At 40.6% G+C, this 20,169-nt stretch overlaps 1 protein-coding gene across 1 annotated transcript in view; it reads left to right on the forward strand.

Moving 5' to 3' along the window:
* VPS41 (VPS41 subunit of HOPS complex) overlaps positions 1-20,169 on the forward strand; it is a 168,599-nt gene that overhangs the window by 7,410 nt on the left and 141,020 nt on the right. Inside the window, exon 2 of the mRNA XM_083378279.1 lies at positions 4,424-4,462. Within this exon, the coding sequence (XP_083234405.1) occupies positions 4,424-4,462 (39 nt within the window). The remainder of the gene's footprint in view (positions 1-4,423; positions 4,463-20,169) is intronic.

The raw sequence follows: 20,169 nt of genomic DNA on the forward strand, positions 1-20,169 counted from the left end.
AACTGTCAGTAAAAATTGGCAAACCCCAAAAAACTTTGTAGTTGGCAGCAAGTCCTCGGCGCCTGCCATTCCAGGACAGCCTTGACCTTGTTGGGATCCATCTCCACCCCTGCCCCGGATATCCTGTATCCCAAGTTGTCCAACCAAGTCCTGTGGAACTCACATTTAGGCAGTTTCACATATAACTGGGCCTGCAACAACTTCCTCAGCACTTGTCTCACCAAAGTGACGTGTTCCTCCATGTTGGTGGTATAGATGAGGATATCATCCAAGTACATGAGTACTCTGTGGTACAGGTGTTCATGCAACACCTCGTTAATTTATTGCATGAATAGTGCAGGAGCCCCTTGCAACTCAAACGGCATAACCCGGAATTAATAGCTGCCGAGTGGGCAATTAAATACTGTCTTCTATTCGTCACCCTGCTTAATATGAACCGTATAGTATGCCTCCTGTAGGTCCAGTTTAGTGAATATCCTGCCCTTAGCCAGGTGGGCCAGGAGGTCCTTCATCAGGGGAAGGGGGTACAGATGTTCTACACATACCCCGTTTATGCCTCGGAAGTCCACACATAGACGCAGGGAGCCGTCTTTTTTTTTAAAAAAAAACAGGACCGGTGCTGCTATACGGGAATGGGGTGGCTGAATGAAGCCCCTGGCCAGGTTCTGGTCAATGTAGTGTCGCAACTCCTCTATTTCCCATGGTGTCATGGCATAAATACGGGGCTTAGGTAGTCTAGCTCCTGGTTCTAATTCGATGGCGCAGTCCGTTGGTCGGTGGGGTGGCAGGACGTTGCATTTTTGTTCGTCGAACACCTCAGCGAGGTCGGAGTACATGTCCGGGACTTGGGCCTCCTGTCCTGCACCGGCCTTCCATGTCCCTACCCCCTCGCTTTTCCCTTTGGGTTTCCCAGAGTCATGGGCTGGTGGCCGGGGACCTACCCCAATGAGTATGTTACGACAACCTCCCTCCCACCAAATTGGTGGGCCCCATTTATCAAGCCAGGTAAGCCCCAGAATCACTGCCTCAGTCATGGAGGGTACCACTATGAACCGAAAAACCTCCCAGTGAGCCCCCATCTCTATCCGAATAGGCTCTGTTACGTGGGTAACAGGTGCTCCCCCCAAAGGGACCCATCTACCTTTTCAAATCTGAGTGGGGTGGTTAATCGTTCCATTTTAATCCCCACTTTAGTCACTACCGCTTTACTGACAAGACAGCGGGTACAACCGGAGTCAATTAAGGCCCTGCATGTTCCCCTCTATCCTGACTGTGGGCTTACCAAAACAATGGGGATGGCAAAGGGGCACACCAGCGCACTCACCATAGGGTCTTCTATTGAGTTGTCCACGCTATTGTAAACCACCAGCTGGTGCCTAGCAGCTGTCAGTGTCTCTTCCTCTGTCTGGGACGGCTGTCAGGACGTCTCCCCTTCCTGCTGGTGTGCTGCCCGTGTCTGTTCCACAGGTTTTTTCGGCGTGGCACCACGTATTCCAGAAGTCCGTGGGACAGCACACGGTACTGGAACCGGGCAATCTGCTACCTGATGTCCTGGTTGGTTACAGTGGAAACACCTTATTGGTGGACAGGGTGCTGGACTGGAAGCTCCTGGTGTTGCGGACTGGGTCTTCTGTCCTTCTTCCCTGGGTCTCTCAAACGATTTCCGGGGCCCAGGTGGGTTCTCCATTCTACCCTGGAATTTTTGTAAACCCACGTCCAGCTCAACTGTCACCCAGAACTGGTCCTGCAACCGGTTTGGAATACCTCTGACAATACACGTCCGGCGAAGGGCCCCGTCCAGACCCGCCCGGAAATGGATCAGATGTTCCGGCCACGATCTTAAGTCTACCAGCCAACCGATGGAACTCATGGACGTATTCTATGACAGGATGACCTCATTGTTTCAAGGCCACCACTTCCACCTCAGCTCGCTGGACCCGAGAGACGTCCTCGAACCTTGCCCGTAATGCCTCCAGAAAGAGACCGGTGTCGGCCAGCTCCCTGGCATGGTAGCTATCTGCTGCCCAAGCCGCTGCCTCACCTTGCAGACTAGCTGTTACTGCCACCACCATTGCCCATTGAGATGGGTAGGCCGGGGCATATCTGTCCAGATGGCTAATGGCATGGCTGAGAAACATTGCCAGGCGATTGGGATGTCTGTCGAACGACATCGGTAGTGGTGGTGGACCCCACACCAACCCTGAACCCCACGGTCCCATATGCGGCCCTGTCCCTCGTAGAGTGTTGTCATAATGTTGGGAGCTCGCTGCCTGCCAGTCCAAAGCACCAGATGGCCTTGCTGTCTGCTGTCTGCCTGGTAGGCACTTCGTCCGTTGATGGTCTGGCGTCCTTATTACTTCTGGGACGTGACAGTGGGACCTCCCGCCTGGGACATGCCAAGGCTGGATGGAACCCGAAACCGTGGGCTAGCCAGCTAGAAACGGGGCAGCCCTGAGCAAACAGGCTGTATCTCATTGCGAGATCATGGTGTTGTATCATGTCCAGGCTCTGGGCCTGACCAAGACAGGGGCTCCTGGTACCCTATCTCGCCAAACCTGTCCCGGAGAATATCCATGGTTTGTCTGCCCGGTGCCATGGAGTAACTCCATTCCTCCTCACCATCGTCTGTTAAAGGTCCTCCAGCCCTTGGTGTTTGCCCTCGACCAGGGTCCGAGTGGCCAAGGGCGGGGCTAAATCACCATTCCCCTCCAGGAGCAGGGTCCCCTGTTTCCTGAGGCTCACCCACCATGGTTACCGGCCCTGGGTCCCGCATCGTAGGCCTAACCATCAGCTGAGGATCCCCTGGCTCTGTCACTGGTATTGGTGCTACAGCTTCAGCTGGCTCTCCTTCCTCAGCCACCGCGGCAGCCCCTTGTGTTCCCTCAGCCATACCTAAATAGTACAATAGGATAGAGCAAGGTGAACAAGAAGAAATGGAGCGCTGACTTACTGTCAGATCACGTCCTTCGTAGGATGCAAGCAGGAGTCTCCAAACAGGAACGTGCAACAAACAAAAGGCTTTATTCAAAGCAAAAGCACAAAAGCAAAGTCAGTGCTGGTGTTGCGTTCCAGCCTACGACTGGCCCTGTTGAATGTCAGGGACAACCCCTTTTTATAGTCAACAGGCTGGAAAAACCCAACCAAATTTATTTACAAAGAAATCAAAAGTTCAAACAAGAGTTAAACCAAAAGTTCAAACGAGTTAAACAGGAATAACAGACCAGGACTGTAGCAGAAGATCTTCAAACGGTTGCCTTTAGCAACCAGCACCTCCCGCACCTTCCCCCTTTATCAGCAGTCCCAAGGCATGGCTTCTCATTGCCTTCTTCTCCTGTCACCGAGTTGCCTCATTGCATTTCTGTGTTCTACTCTGCTGGATTGCCTCCTGCTCCTAGTGTCCCTGAATAGATCCAGCTGTGAATCATCTACGTCCAATACTTCGTGCTCACACGGCTGAGTCTGATGAGGAACATGACGGGAGGGGCCAGGCTGAGAGTCCTGCGGTGCATCAGAGCCTCCCTCTGACACCAAAGGCTCTCCAAACCCTTCCTCCTCCTCCTCTTCAGAATCATCAGACTCAGCTGCCAGTATCACAGTCTGATGCTGAATCACAACAGCTGGGAGTGAATTGCTCCCAGTGCTTACATAACCACCAGGAGGCAGAACCCCGCCCCCAGGTCACAAACCAGCATCCGCCCACAATATCTTATAATCCCTCTTCCCCCTTTGCAATATCTTTTGCAAAACAGCCTACGCTGCTCCATACCACCCTCCATGTGTCCTACAAGCCTTTTCCTCATGTTCCACAGGAAAGCTTTTCAGGCAAGTTCCACTTCCAAACCCACATAACCGGCCACAGGAGTTAAGCTGCCAGCTGGGAGGTGGGGAGGCCAGCAGAGCTTCCGCGGTGACCGGCGGCATCAGCGGCTTGAGGCAGGGAGGCGGCAATACGGGAAACACGCCCTCCGAGGCATCCGAAGTCCCAGCGAGGTCTGCAGCAGCCAGCTGACAGGCGACGCTGGGCAGGGAGCTGGCAACGCGGGAAACAGCCGAGCACTGCGCTCTGAGGTTTCCAGAATCCCGGCAAGTTTCACAGCGGCCAGCTGACGGGCTGTGGGACCGGCAAGTAGCAGCCAGCTGGGTTGGCGGCCGGGTCAGCAGAGGGCTTGCGGGAGGCCGCTGCAGTGGCGGAAGAACAAGAGGCAAGGGAGGGGGGTCGTCGCAGAACTCCCCCCCTTGCTGTATGTCGGGCCCACGGGACTCGACACTTTCTTTCCCACTCCTGCTCCTCAAAGAAAAGACATATTTTGAGACAAAAATCTGATATTTATTGAGGAATGAATTCCATTAAATACAGCAAAGTTTAGGATTGTATTAACTTTTTCCATATTATAATTTCTCCCTTCTTTTATATGGTTTTCAGGAGCCTGTGACTGATGAAGAAATGACAGATGAGTCTGAGGTAAGATTATTTTGAAGGGCCTTTATTTTTGCACATTGCAAAAATACTTTTGCACACATTTCATTAAATGTCACTCCTCATTTCTGATTTCTCTGCTTCATTGTACATATGGAAGCTTTTTATTTACAGAGGATTATTTTATGGCAAGGGATTTCTTAAGCTTCAGTTAAAAGTGGGATCTGTGCTGCTACTGAACATGCAACACAAGTGATAACATGGATAATGTTTTTCTGCTAAAAGATTATATTTTAAGTAATAATGTGAGGAATTGAAACCTATATGATATTGTTTTTGTTTGCATATATAAAATTAGATTGGCATAAAGAAGAATTGGTATTATGATGCTGTAATTTGTTTCATTCATTTTGCAAAATTAGGTCTTTCAACAATATGTTTTCCACAATGCACAGTTTGTCTTATTAATTTTTTTAAAAATGTATTTAAATGGAATGAAATTTTTTTCTGAAATGACTTTGGGATCTTTATAAGCACACATTTGTACAAGGAGCTAAGTTACAAAATTGCAATTCACTGTCACATGGTACTAGTAAACATTGGTGATATGTTATATGAGTATGTGTTTTATGGTGTTATATAAGAAGCCAATAGTGGATCAACTCTAGTCTGATTTCCAACTTTCTTTTTGTAGGCAAGTTTATTAAAAAGAAGGTAGTCTTGCCTAGGTTTCAGGCCATCTTTTATCAATTTAGGGCAGGATGATATATCTGTCCTAGCCCTTCTTGATCTAACAGCTTTCAATACCATTAATCATTGTATCCTTCTGATAGTCTAAAAACTTTGGGAATGGAGAGCTCCTCCAGATAGAACTGGTGCATAATTTGTGAATTCTCCTATAAACACAGTTTTTGGTTGAGGAGCAAGTAGTAGCTGTATCTAGGATGGCTTTTGCACAAATCCATCTTATGTGCCAATTGTGCCCTTTCCTGAAATAGGAATCTCCATGTCACTTAATAATCCCCAGTCAGATTATTGCAATATGGTTTGCATGAAAATCTTGAAAAAAATTGAAAAATATTTGGAAGCTATAGTTCAAAATGCAGCAGCACATGCAATTTTTGGTATAACACATCAGGGTAATGTACAGGTGAAACTTGAAAAATTAGAATATTGTGCAAAAGTTCATTTATTTCAGTAATGCAACTTAAAAGGGGAAACTAATATATGAGATACTCATTACATGCAAAGCAAGATAGTTCAAGCCGTGATTTGTCATAATTGTGATGATTATGGCGTACAGCTCACGAAAACCCCAAATCCACAATCTCAGAAAATTAGAATATTGTGAAAAGGTGCAATATTCTGTCAGGTCAGCAGTCTTCCCCATGATTGTGATTCCTACTGAACCAGACTGAGAGACCATTTAAAGGCTCAGGAACCCTTTGCGGGTGTTATGGCTTAATTAGCTGATTAGAGTGGGACACTTTGAGCCTAGAATATTGCACCTTTTCACAATATTCTAATTTTCTGAGATTGTGGATTTGGGGTTTTCGTGAGCTGTACGCCATAATCATCACAATTATGATAAATCAGGGCTTGAACTATCTTGCTTAGCATGTAATGAGTCTATCTCATATATTAGTTTCCCCTTTTAAGTTGCATTACTGAAATAAATGAACTTTTGCACAATATTCTAATTGTTCGAGTTTCACCTGTATACTATAGAGATATACTAGCTCCTAGTAGGCTTTGGGTGTAATTCAAGGTACTGGCTATCACTTTTAAAACTGTCCATGACCATTTACTTGTGGAATTGCCTCTCTCCATTAATATCTATGTGTTCCACAAGATCTGGTATCTAGACATGCTCTGAGTCTCTTTTCTGGAACAAAGTCATCTAGTATGTCCAGGACCCATGTCTTTTCTGTGATAGTCCATGTCTATAAAATATCCTATCTCCTGGATCATGTTTCCTTCCTTCCTTGAGTTTGCTTCTTGGAACCTGGCATGGGAACATTTTATTTTTTTCTGTAAAGTGTCTTAAAATTTATTCTATTAAAATCCTTTTTGGAATTTGCCTTGGTTTGAGTCCATTGTTTTTTAATCTCCAGGCCTACTGGTTAACCAATGCAAATATATACAAAATTGTAAAATAAATAGAATAAACACATCATAATTATTGGAATTGATAGGAATATTTTATTCTTCTATAAATCTTTACCATACACCACAAATTATGTATGCAGTCCTGTTCCAGAAGTATACAGTATATAGTCTTTATCTGTAAGATTCCTTTTTTTAAAAAAAAACATGGTAAACTTATACACACTCCTGAATAAGGCCTACTACTGTCATCAGGAATAATTAAAATAATATTGTATAGCAAAAGAATTACTTTTAAGGCCATGTCTATTTCTAGAGCATAGTAAAATCTTTTGCTATAAATGTGTGAATTTACTATAAATAAAAATAATGTAAAAGTGTAATATCAGTACTTATGACACAAATGCATTTTACTACCGGTACAATATGTGTAATATTTGTGGTAAGTTAACACTTTTAGATCTTAATTTTGTCTGTTAAGCAAACCCTTTAATAGAGACGGTGTTACTGCTTTCTATGAACCCATCGTACAATTGTAATGTATCCTTTTTTAAAATGGTTGCAGTGTTCTTTCTTTTCAGTTTAATTTTATAGGCATATATGTGATTTCTGGCATTGTAGACTCTTGTTTTAATCTAGCCCATAGACTAAATTCATTCCTCCTTGAAATTATGAGCAAAAAAATATTAATTGTATTTTAACACTCAGAGCAAAAAGTTGCTTTAGCTTGAAAAGAAAAGGGGGTCAAACTATTCTCCAAAGCACCTGAATACAGAACAAGAAGCAACGGATAGAAACTAATCAAGAAGAGAATCAACCTAGAAAGAACTAAGGAGAAATTGCCTGATAGTAGAACAATTAATCAGTGGAATGACTTGCCTCCAGAAGTTGTGAGTGCTCCAACACTGGAGGTGTTTAAGAAAAGATTGGACAACCATCCCTTGAGCAGTGGATTGGACCAGAAGACCTCTAAGATCCCTTCCAATTTTGTTATTCTATTAAGTATATTCCCTGCAATCTTGAAGTACTATTGTCTTTTCTTTAATTTCATTTCGTATAATTTTTGAAATTACATGTGGATTGTATATACATTTCTTTTTTTTCTTTCTATGCATAAAATTAATTAGATCTCTTTTTACATTCCAATTGTGCTTTACAAAAATCTACATTTATGTTCTCATAAATTTGAGGGACATAAAAATATCATGAGTATTATTTATTTATTGAATTTATTTGATGTCCATCTCTTAACAAATGACTTGGTGGCTTCCAGCATCCAAACAAAAATATATTTAAAAGAATGCCAATCACTATAAAATATAATTAAAAAATGGGAAGAGAAAAGAAACCAATGCCTGGAGTGGTGGTGGGGGAATCGTATTGCCTCTTAATTCAACAGCCACCTCCAATGTGATGTTTCCATGTTGGGAGTTCAAGCCATCTAGCAGAGCCAGATCTTCAGGCTTTTGTGGAACAACATAAGGGTTGTTCATCTCATCTCAGGGGTAAGTTGCTCCAAAGGGCAGGAGCCATGGAAGAGAAGGTCCTTCCCCTGGACAGTGCCAGTCAGTTATATTCATTTTGTTTCTGTAAGAGCATATCATTGCCTGCCACAGAGAGGGTTTTGTGAACCTTTCTGAATACCGAAATTCAAGTAGCAATTTTTGTCCAATGTGAGACTCATTAGCTGTTGCAGTATAAACAGTACTTATTACTTTCTATCTCAAACAAGCTGTCAAGATGAATTTGCTGTTCTCATTTTGCGAGTTAATTTCTGAGACTTGGATTATAGAATACAGCCTTTAAATGTATAGAAAAATGGTGAGGAAAATAATGAGAACATAGCAATTATTCACCATTTTGAATTAGTGGATGGTTTAAATAATATATGGATGTACAAAATTGTATAAAATTGATGTATACATCAATTTTAAAAACATATTCATGGTTTTTAAATATATGATATTAACATATGTTTTTAATATATGTTGTATTGACTAATTTCTAGAAACCAAATTATTTATTCTTTGATTTTCTACTGTTCAAGGATAAAAATTAGATATTAATATTAGCTAGAAATGTCAATTTGAAGATTATGGAATTTGTACAAACCGCACAAATGTAATGCAGTTTGAAATCCTGCTATATCAACAAATCATGCAGCTTGAATGTCTTCAAAGTATTAGTCTGGTGGAATAAACTTTTTTTTCCTTTGACTTCAGTTTCTGGATAAAGTCAACATTGCTTACTATTAGTTTCTGAAAGGCAGAGTGTGTACCTGTTTGTATACAGTACTATATAAGCTGTCTGCATCCAAGTATCAAGTTGAGATCAGATGTCTGCTGAAGGAGACTAGCCAGGACCAAAACAATTAAAGAAGAAAATCAAGAGGGACATCAATACATAGAAAGCAATGAAGTGTTACGTCTCTGTTTCTCATCCTTGGCAACTTTCAGATGTGTGGATTTCATCTCCCAGAATTCCTGCAGTATTGTGGTTGCGGAGTTCTGGAAGTCCATATATCTTAAAATTATCAAGGTTGAGAAATATTATGTGTAATAAAGAGCAGGGGGAATGAAAATTTAAAGAACATAGAAAGTTGATGTGTTCTGACATAATTGCATATTTCTTAATATCTAAAAACTACAGTAAGCATTTCTATAATAAATTGCTTACAATTAGGATTATAGATAATGTTTAAGCAATTTGGAAGTCATGAAAAATGTGTTGTCAAGTTGGAAGTCATCTGTGCACATGGAAGAAAGTAATAGGAATGTTTGAGGTTGCTTTTCCCTACTTCACTATATCTGTATATGTTGGAACAGATGCATGCTTCCTGTTTCTTCCTGGTCTTTGGTTCCTGTTCAGGCTTAGTTGCAATGACATCACAAACTTATAGGAGAGGCTAGACCATTTAACTTAAATTGTGATTAAGTATATTATTGAAGGCTTCAGAATATTGCTCTTATGATTCTCCAGCTATAGTTATGGAGGTTTCTTGAATACTATTGGTGACATCCAAGAAACTTAATTAGACTGGAAAATACTAGAAAGCCCTTGCACTGCATATGCAATCATATGCAATAGCTCCTCATTAAAATGGATTGAATTTCATATAATTTCAATAATAATATTTATTACAGTTTAAAAATACAAAGATAAATTAATGCAAACTAAGAAAATCTTAAAAATAAAAATGTAAAGAAAAAAAGGAGGAAGAAAAATATATGAAAGGAAAATATATATAAAAACTACATACTTTCAGTAGCCTGGTAGAGACCATGTTAGGGAAGCAGAATGGACCACTTTGTCCTTGGGCCACATGGCAATGTCCCAGAAGGGGCTGCTATTTTGGAGCAGCCATAATTCCTGGCTGCATAGAAAATGGATGCAGACATGAAATCTGGAGCTCTGGGGATCTTCAAAAGATAAGGGCAAGGTGGGAAGCAGGCCTAAGGCTTGCAGGGACCCCACATGAAAGAGGAAAGCAGGCCCAAATAAAACACAGGAAGTATTCTTTTTTCATTATCTTGTTAGAAATATTACTAGGTTCATTTCTGAGCAGGAAATAGTTGCTTGGATCAGAGGTAAAGTTTATTTCAAAAAAAATAATATACAAAAATCAGCCATTGGAAGTGTGTCTCAAAAGCTGTTTTTATAGGGAAATTATTATTTATTATTTATTGGATTTCTGTGCCACCCATATCACTAATACAGTGACTTTGAGTAGCTTACAATTACAATATAATAAGTTAAAAAGTGCAAAATATAATTAGAATAAGAATAAGAGTGAGAATTTTTTTAATTTAGTGAGTGCAATTAGTCTGGTGTGATTCTTGCAAATAGCTGAGTAGCAATAAACATACTGTTCTGATTAACTAACAGTTATTCTAGTTCCTTGCTCCCGACAAGATCCTTGTTTCAGACATGGAGATTTTAACTTTAAAATTACAATATTAGACAGGAGTATTTTCTCAATTACATTGTTTTCCATTTCCATTGCATTTTGATCTTTGCCTAGCATCTGCACTAATACATGATTTTGAATCTTTTGTCTTGATTTTGGGAGAAAGAATGTATGGTGGGAGGACTTTGATTTCCTTTCCATATAGACATCCCTTGGTTTGTTTTAAGTCATTCCAAAATCAATGTTTTAATCACTCTTGCTACTTACTGCCAAATAACAAAGATTTTCTTTAGGTTCTTAAACTTACATGAAACTGCTTTCACTGAGTATTGAAGGAAAATCACCCAGTGTAATAAAATTTGTCCGTCTAAAGGTTTTTAATATCCAAAAAAGCAGTTTAGAAGCCAATTCCAGTGAAAGTGATTAAGAAAGGAAGTGGGCAAACTTAGTGACTCTTTGAAGGCTCCAAGGCTTGGGCAAAGCTGACAGTTCCAGTTCGCAGAGTTTTAAAACCATGCCAAGACTGCTATTTTATGGTCTTATCACAGAGAGTACCTGTATGAAACACTGGACAATATTAAATCCTCTCCTTAATCCAAAAAGGAGTTTGGAGAATTGATTTGTTCACCAACTCCTCTTTCCAATGCAGTCATTCTCATGAAGCCATCTTTGGTTCATCATGCTTCCCTAGAAATGAATTCCAATAATTTAATATAAACTGAAAACATATATAAAATATTTATTAATCATGTTTGATGATAAGGTCTGTAGGTGTTCTCCTAATATGAAGAATCACTTCACTTTGATGCAATGTAGCACATGTGTAAAGGGTCACTGTGGTTTTATATTTATTTATTATTTATTAATTTAATTTATATACCGCCCTTCTCCCGGAGGACTCAGGGCGGTGAACAGGGCAATACATAAAAACTAGATACAAAAATTAAAAATTATTAAAACGTGATTAAACAATGCCCATAATAAATTAATACAGATTAAAAATTGAAGTTCATTTATAAAAATCCCACCCCGTCCCATCAGGCCAGGCCAGCTTGTTTAAAGAGATGGGTTTTAAGATCGCGGTGGAAGGAGCGGAGATCGGGTGCCATCCGGAGCTCGACCGGAAGATGGTTCCATAAATCTGGTGCACCCACAGAGAACGCCCTCCCCCTGGGGGCCACCAGTCGGCATTCTTTGACCGGTGGCACCCTGAGGAGGCCCTCTCTGTGGGAGCGTACTGGGCGGAGGGAAGTTGATGCCGGCTGCAGGTGCTCCCCAAGGTATTCCGGACCCATGCCATGAAGGGCTTTGTAGGTCATTACTAACACCTTGAACCTCACCCGGAAGACAACTGGTAGCCAATGCAGCTCGCGGAGCAAAGGTGTGACATGGGAGTATCGGGAAACTCCCAACACAACTCTCGCGGCTGCATTCTGTACCAGTTGGAGCCTCCGAGTGGTCTTCAAGGGTAGCCCCATGTAGAAAGCGTTGCAGCAATCAAGACGAGAGGTCACGAGCGCATGAGTGACCGTACGTAAGGCATCCCGGTCTAGATAGGGCCGCAACTGGCGCACCAGGCGAACCTGGGCGAAGGCCCCCCTAGTCACAGCTACTATATGGTCTTCTAAGGAGAGTTGTGAATCTAGGAGGACTCCCAAGTTGCGAGCCCTATCTACAGGAGGTAATAACTCACCCCCCCATAGTGAGGGGTGGGATATCCTGAATATCCCAAGATGCCGGTACGCACAGCCACTCAGTCTTGTCAGGGTTGAGTCGAAGCCTGTTCCTCCCCATCCAGACCCGGACCACCTCCAGGCACCGGGACATCACGTCGAGGGCATCACTGGGGTGGTTTGGGGTCGAAATGAAAAGTTGGGTATCATCAGCATACTGATGATACCCAACTCCAAAACCACGAATGATCTCACCCAGCGGTTTCATGTAGATGTTGAACAGGAGAGGCGAGAGGACCGACCCCTGAGGTACTCCACAAACGAGAGGCCTCGCGGTCGACCTCTGCCCCCCTGCCAACACCGACTGCGAGCGTCCCAGGAGATAGGAGGAGAACCACTGAAGAACCGTGCCTCCCACTCCCAATCCCCTGAGACGCCGCAGCAGGATACCATGGTCGATGGTATCGAAAGCCGCTGAGAGGTCTAATAGGACTAGGACAGAGGAATATCCCCTGTCCCGAGCCTTCCAGAGATCATTCACCAGCGCGACCAATGCCGTCTCCGTGCTGTACCCGGGCCTGAAGCCCAATTGGTACGGGTCTAGATAATCCGCTTCATCCAGGACCAGAGGGAGCTGATGCGCCACCACACTCTCAACAACCTTCGCAAGAAAGCGAAGGTTGGAGACCGGACGAAAGTTATTCAACACAGCTGGGTCCAAGGCAGGCTTCTTGAGGAGAGGTCTTACCACCGCCTCTTTCAAGGCGGCGGGAAAACTACCCTCACTCAAAGAGGCAGATATAACCGCCTGGAACCAGCCTCGTGTCCCCTCCCGGGCTGCATAAACCAGCCAGGAAGGGCATGGGTCCAATAAACATGTGGTGGAGCTCAGCCTCCCCATAATCCTGTCCACTTCCTCCGGAGTTACAGGATCGAACTCCTCCCAGGTAACATTGACAAGACCACTCGTGTCCTGGTCGTCCGATACTGCCCAGTCGGAGTCCAGACCGGTCCGAATCCGAGCGATTTTGTCCGACAGATGTTGACTAAATTCCTCAGCATGCCCCTGCAAGGGTTCCTCACTCACCTCCTGATTAAGGAGGGAGCGGGTCACCCTAAACAGGGCGGCCGGGCGATTATCTGCGGACGCGATGAGGGCAGCGAAGTAGTTAGACCTCGCCACCCTCATCGCTGCGAGATAAGACCTAATATGGGTTCTTAGTCGCAATCGGTTGGATTCAGATCGGCTGGACCTCCAAACGCTCTCTAGGCCCCATCTCCGACGCTATTGTGGGTCACTTTAACCAAGATTGTTTTGAAGAGCTGCATATCAGTTAGCCTAATCCAATTAGCCTAATCCAGTATAGCCTAGGCATTACTGCTGAGAAGAGTGAACAGTAAATAGATTAGATTAAGCCATGGGTTTTCAAACATGGCCCTTTTATGACTTGTGGACAACGTGCCTGGCTGAGGAATTCTGGGAGTTGAAGTCCACAAGTTACAAAAGGGCCACGTTTGAAGACCCCTGGCCTAATCTAATCTATTTACTGTTCACTCTTCTCAGGAGTAATGCCTAGGCTATACTAAGATACAACTCACTGTAGTACTACTGAGAAGATCTGTGTTAGATCAGTTAGGTTGTTTATTACGCTGTCTATAACCCAATGTAGCATTCAGCAAAAAGTATTATTTTTCAAAGCCCAACTCATCTTTGGTGCCAGCAGCTTCTCCAAAAAAACACTGAAGTTGACATTTTATACTGATAACATGATTATAATTTAGTACAACGTAGAATAACAAAATCTTGTTGGCTTTCTCTTCATGTTGCATTCTATGTGCTTAATGTACAGCTAATATATATTCAGTGATAAAAATTGTGTCATAATTAGTGTATATTACATTTTCCTCAAAATGAAGAATTTAAATAAATCCTTTATAGAAAAGAATTTAAACAGAAAGAGGAAGGAATCGTAAGTGTTGGGCGGAAACCTAACGTCCCAAACTGTCTGGATTGATTAGATTTTGATGATTAGGATAATGTGAAGCATGCTTTGATAATGAAATAAAAGTGTACATGATCTTTTCACCATGGGAAATAGATGAGGGCAGGAATCCTGCAGTTGGAGTGTTATTATTGATGACAGAAGAGGAACTTAGTTCTTCCATACATTACACCTGTTCAGGGTGATGTATATCTTGGTTACAGTTATAATGGATAGGTAATTATCTTTAAATTATAGAAAGGGAGCAAGCTTTTTCCTATAAGTAAAAATCCTGAGACTTATATGGTTCTGAGAGTCCAATTTAATAAAGAACGTAGGCCTATCAATCAATCTTCTGATCTTGTTAGTTAACTGCTTTACAGTAGTGTTACGTATAGAGTTTTTAGCAGGACAGATCCATGGATAGTTAAGAGGTTTCAGGTTCTTGTTGAGAAATTTGCTATGTGTTGAAATGTAAATAGTAAGTAACCACAAAACAAAATGGGCAAATAGAATGTTTTTAAGTGATTGCTATGCCAAATGGGCAGTTAGTTATGCAGCAGCATACTTAATATGTTCCTTTAAAATCCTAGCTTCTGGCTGAAGGTTATATTTTTCTGGAAGTGTATTGAAAACAATCTTTCAGGTTTGGAATTGGACAGCAATGCATTATACATAGCAATTGGATAGCAACGTATCGGATACACAATGTATTATACACAGTATAACATTCATACAAGGTCGCAATATAGATCTGGCTTCAACCCTGCTTTATTGCACATAACTATATGCACAAAATAAGACTTCTTGACATAGGATGTCACTGCTTGTAGCATACCTCTGTTTATTTTTTATTTTATTAATCTTACTAATGAACTGCCTCCTCAAAAGACATTGAACATGACTGTGATTGTCTATAATATCAAGAATCCAAAGAACTGGGCAGCCTAAAATATGATTTTGAAAAGTTTTGTGTTGTCAGAGATAATCATATACATATTTGAAATGCAAAGTAAAAAACAAATAATCCTACAAAAAACAATGCTTTGTTTTTGCTTGATGTAACACTACAATTCTTCTTTGAACTTAATAAAAGACTGTGCCAATAGTTTAGGTACAAAATTGCTTTGATAGTGAATTATTTATTCTTGTAATTGAGTATGTAACATAGTAAAATGTTTATTTTTTGAAAAAGTTTGAAAATACATTAGAAATGTATAGTGCATTTGCTGTCAATTAAAACTGCCGTATATTTAGTTAAAACATTTAACAGAGAAAGTGTGTATCTTTTTGTATGTTTATGTTTATGTTTTTATATATGAGTCTGGGAATATGTGTGTATTTTTGTATGGGTATAAATAATTATGTGTGTGTGCACACTGAATTTTCCTGTATGGAGTAAATGTCACTCTGTTTAAATCTTAAGCTTTGATGCAAGTCATGACTTGTACTATTCAACTAGGTTGTCATAGAAACGTAGCTAACTGTCATCTTAACTTAGGCTGCTGATGGTTTTATTTGTAGGTTTGTGGGATTATTAAAATTTAACAAAAATATTGACTTTTTATTTACACTGCCTTGTGTTTACTTTTGGCTACATAAAGCTTGTAAGAAATAAAAATATTAAACTCAGATTCATCAAATGCTGTTTATGTTTTATTATCTTTTATCGGGAGGTGAGATATATTTTGTGACAACAGAATAATATTATATTTTAAATACAATTTTTTTCATTTTGTTTATTTATATGAGGAAAAGCCTCAAATTCACTCTTAGCTTGACCTTCATTTAACATAAGCGATACTTGTCAAAAAAAAAATCATGGAATGGGTATATTAGCATGCCTAATATTGAAAGTTTCTCACTTTAGTCATATTGTCTCGAAGAATGGCAGAATGCTTCAATAAACTGAGCTTTTGAAAATATATGTTGTTTGAACACTATGTGTGTAGAAGCAAAATTACTTAATTTTCATTCATAAATAAAATAGGCAAAACTTCCAGTAACTTTATCTAATGGTCCGTGGATCAATGCTTTTATGCATTGAAAGACTGCAATTAATTTTTCACTTTGGTTGCACATTTGATGCTCAACTTCCCATTGAATCTTATTATAACGAGGTGATGCCTAGAATTCAATTCCAACTTATATATTTCCCTCCAAAGTGCACAGATAATATGTGCATTGCAAGAATAATTCACAATAAAGATGTACAAAAATGCAATTATGCTTTAATGGCCACCCAACACACAAGCTGTAGGCTGTGTTAAGTTTGTGAATGTAATTGTTTTGCATCTGTCAAGAACAAAGGAGCACAGGTAATTTGTCTGATTTATGCTTTGTGCTCTAATTTGACATTGAGTCTTTCTGACTGGTAACAACTTTGTTCAGTGTTAGATTTACTGACTAAAATTGCTTCTTGCTGGACACTTTGACACATTGTTTTAGACAACTGTTGTTGATTGCTGATGTTTCTATATTAATCTCATTTCTTTTAAAAAAATTACCATAAAGCTCTCTTAACTAAAAAATCTTATGGTGTAAAAAAAATGAAGATTCCCCCCCCCATAGTTTTAGTATCTCAGTGTCTGAGGATACTGATGTATTGAAATATACTGGTTTATTAATGTATTATAACTGTCTCTTGTCCTATATGAATGTATATCAATAAAGAAACAATATAACATCTCATGTAAACTAACAATAAAAAATAATACCCCATATAATTCAACATTCTTTATAAAATGACGCCCAACCTTTTTATATTACAGAAGATAGCACTATGCAAGCACACAATAATTATTTAGATTAATTTTATTGTATATTGCTACTTCCAGCTACCCCTTCATGGATTACTGCTTTGTCATGGCGAAGGGGCTTGCGTAATTCAATGAAGCTATGAGCTATGCCGTGCAGGGCCACCCAAGACGGACAGGTCATAGCAGAGAGTTCTGACAAAACATGATCCACTGGAGAAGGAAGTGGCAGCCCACTCCAGTATCTTTGCCATGAAAACCCCATGGACAGTACCAAAAGGAAAAAAAAAATATGACGCTGGAAGATGAGCCCCTCAGGTCGGAAGGCGTCCAATATGCTACTGGGGAAGAGCAGAGGGCTAGTACTAGTAGCGTCAGAAAGAATAAAGTGACTGGGCCAAAGCCAAAAGGATGCTCAACTGTGGATGTATCTGATGGTGAAAGGAAAGTGTGATGCTGTAAACCTGGAATATCAGATCCATGAATCAAGGAAAGCTGGATGTGGTCAAACGAGATGACAAGACTGAACATCGACATCTTAGGAATCAGTGAACTAAAATGGACAGGAATGGGTGAATTTAATTCAGATGACCATCAGGTATACTACTGCAGGCAAGAATCCCTCAGAAGAAATGGAGTAGCCTTCATAGTCAATAAAAGAATAGGAAAAGCAATACTGGGATACAATCCCCAAAATGACAGAATGATCTCAGTTCGAATCCAAGGCAAACCATTCAGTATCACAGTAGTCCAAGTCTATGCCCAATGCTGAAGAGGATGACATTGACAGGTTCTATGAAGCCCTACAGCACCTTATAGAACTAACACCAAAAAATGATGTCCTTACCATCATGGGGGATTGGAATGGTAAAGCAGGAAGCCAAAAGATAACCAGAATAACAGGCAGGTTTGGCCTTGGAGTCCAAAATGAAGCAGGGCACAGGCTGATAGAATTTTGTCAAGAGAATACGATGGTCATAGCAAACACTCTTTTCCAACAACCCAAGAGAAAGCTCTACACACGGACATCACCAGACAGTCAACAGAAATCAGATTGACTATGTGCTCTGCAGCCAAAAATGGAGAAGCTCTATACAGTCAGTAAAAACAAGACCAGGAGCTGACTGTGGCTCAGACCATGAGCTTCTTGTTGCAAACTTTAGGCTTAAACAGAAGAAAGTAGGGAAAAGCACTAGGCCACTCAGGTATGAACTAAATCATATCCCTGACGAATATACAGTAGAGATGACAAATAGATTTAAGGAATTAGATCTGATAGAGTGCCTGAAGAACTATGGACAGAGGTTCACAACATTGTACAAGAAGTAGCAACTAAAACCATCCCAAAGAAAAAGAAATGCAAGAAAGCAAGATGGCTGTCTGAGGAAGCTTTGCAAATAGCTGAGGACAGGAGGGAAGCGAAAGGCAAGGGAGAAAAAGAAAGATACATCCAGTTGAATGCAGAATTCCAGAGAGGCTAGAAGAGATAAGAATGCCTTCTTAAATGAACAGTGCAAAGAAATAGAAGAAAACAATAGAATAGAGAGGACTAGAGATATCTTCAAGAAAATTGGAGATGAAGGGAACATTTAATGCAAAAATGGGCATGATTAAGGACCAAAATGGCAGGGACCTAACAGAGGCAGAAGAGATTAAGAAGAGGTGGCAAAATTACACAGAAGAACTATACACAAATGAGCTTAACATCCCTGATAACCACGATGAGGTGGTCACTGACCTCGAGCCAGACATCCTAGAATGTGAAGTGAAATGCGCCTTAGGAAAGACAACGAAGCTAGTGGAGGTGACAGTATTCCAGCTGAGCTATTCAAAATCTTAAAAGACGATGCAGTAAAAGTACTACACTCAATCTGCCAGCAAATTTGGAAAACTCAACAGTGGCCACAGGATTGGAAAATATCAGTTTACATTTCAATTCCAAAGAAAGGTAGTGCCAAAGAAGGTTCAAACTATCGCACCATTGCACTCATTTCTCATGCTAGTAAAGTTATGCTTAAAATCCTACAAGCTAGACTCCAGGAGTATATGGATCAAGAACTACAGAAGTACAGGCAGGATTTCAAAGAGGCAGAGGAACTAGAGATCAAATTGCCAACATACACTGGATCATGGAGAAAGCTAGGGAGTTCCAGGAAAACATCTATTTCTGCTTCATTGACTGCTAAAGCATTTGATTGCGTGGATCACAACAAACTGTGGCAGGTTCTTTTTTTATTGAAAAGTTTTAAAATACATTTTTAATAACATAAACTCCCTCCCTCCCCCTCCCCTCCCCTTTGCCCTCCCTAACCCTCCCCCCGACTTCCCAGAGCTGAATACAGATTATTAACTTTACAAACCTAAGCTAAAATATGCTACCTAACTAAAAAAACATATTAAATTCTATCGCGCTTTAACTCTCCTTAAACATAACTAAATTACTAACCAATAGTGAATAACTGGTAATACATCATGTAAAACTAATACTTATTCAAATACTAAATGAAACTTTTTAGTCCCATATTTATTCTGAATATATTCGATCCATCTTCTCCATTCCACAATATATCTCTGTTGCGATTGTTCTTTCAGATATGCTGAAATCATTTCCGCCAGGTTTGAAACTTTCAAAGTCCACTCTTCTATAGTAGACAGTTCCTCCTTCTTCCAATATTGCGCTACTAAAATTCTTGCTGCCTTAATTAAATTCAACACCAATTTAGTATCTATGACAGTACAATCTGTAATAATACCCAACAGAAATAACTGGAGAAAACCTTATCTTTTTCTTAAATATCTTTTGCATATTCCACCAAACTTTAATCCAAAAAGCTTTAACTTTTTTACAAGTCCACCATATATGATAATACGTTGCATCGTCACAACCACACCTCCAACATTTGGGCTGGGAGTTCGAATACATACTTGCTAATTTTTTAGGATCTAAATGCCATCTATAAAACATTTTATAAAAATTCTGTCTTAAATTTTGAGCCTATATAAATTTTACATTTCTGATCCATATCTTTTCCCAAGTATCCATTGTTATAACCTCCTGAAAGTTCTGGGCCCACTTTATCATACAGTCTTTAACAAGTTACGTTTCTGAGTCAATTTCTATCAGTGCATTATATATCCCTCTTATATGTGCTTGACCTTGGTCTCTAATTTGTTTTACCAAATTCCCATCAGTTATCGAAATACCAACTTTCTGATCTTCTTTCCATCTTGCTTGTAACTGCCCATACTGGAACCAAGTTTGTACTATCTTTCCTTCTTTTAAAATATTATATGGCTTTAATTGCCATACATTCCTTTCTATCGTAAT

This window comes from Vipera ursinii, assembly GCF_947247035.1.
Source record: "Vipera ursinii genome assembly, chromosome: Z".
NCBI classification, from domain to species: domain Eukaryota; kingdom Metazoa; phylum Chordata; class Lepidosauria; order Squamata; family Viperidae; genus Vipera; species Vipera ursinii.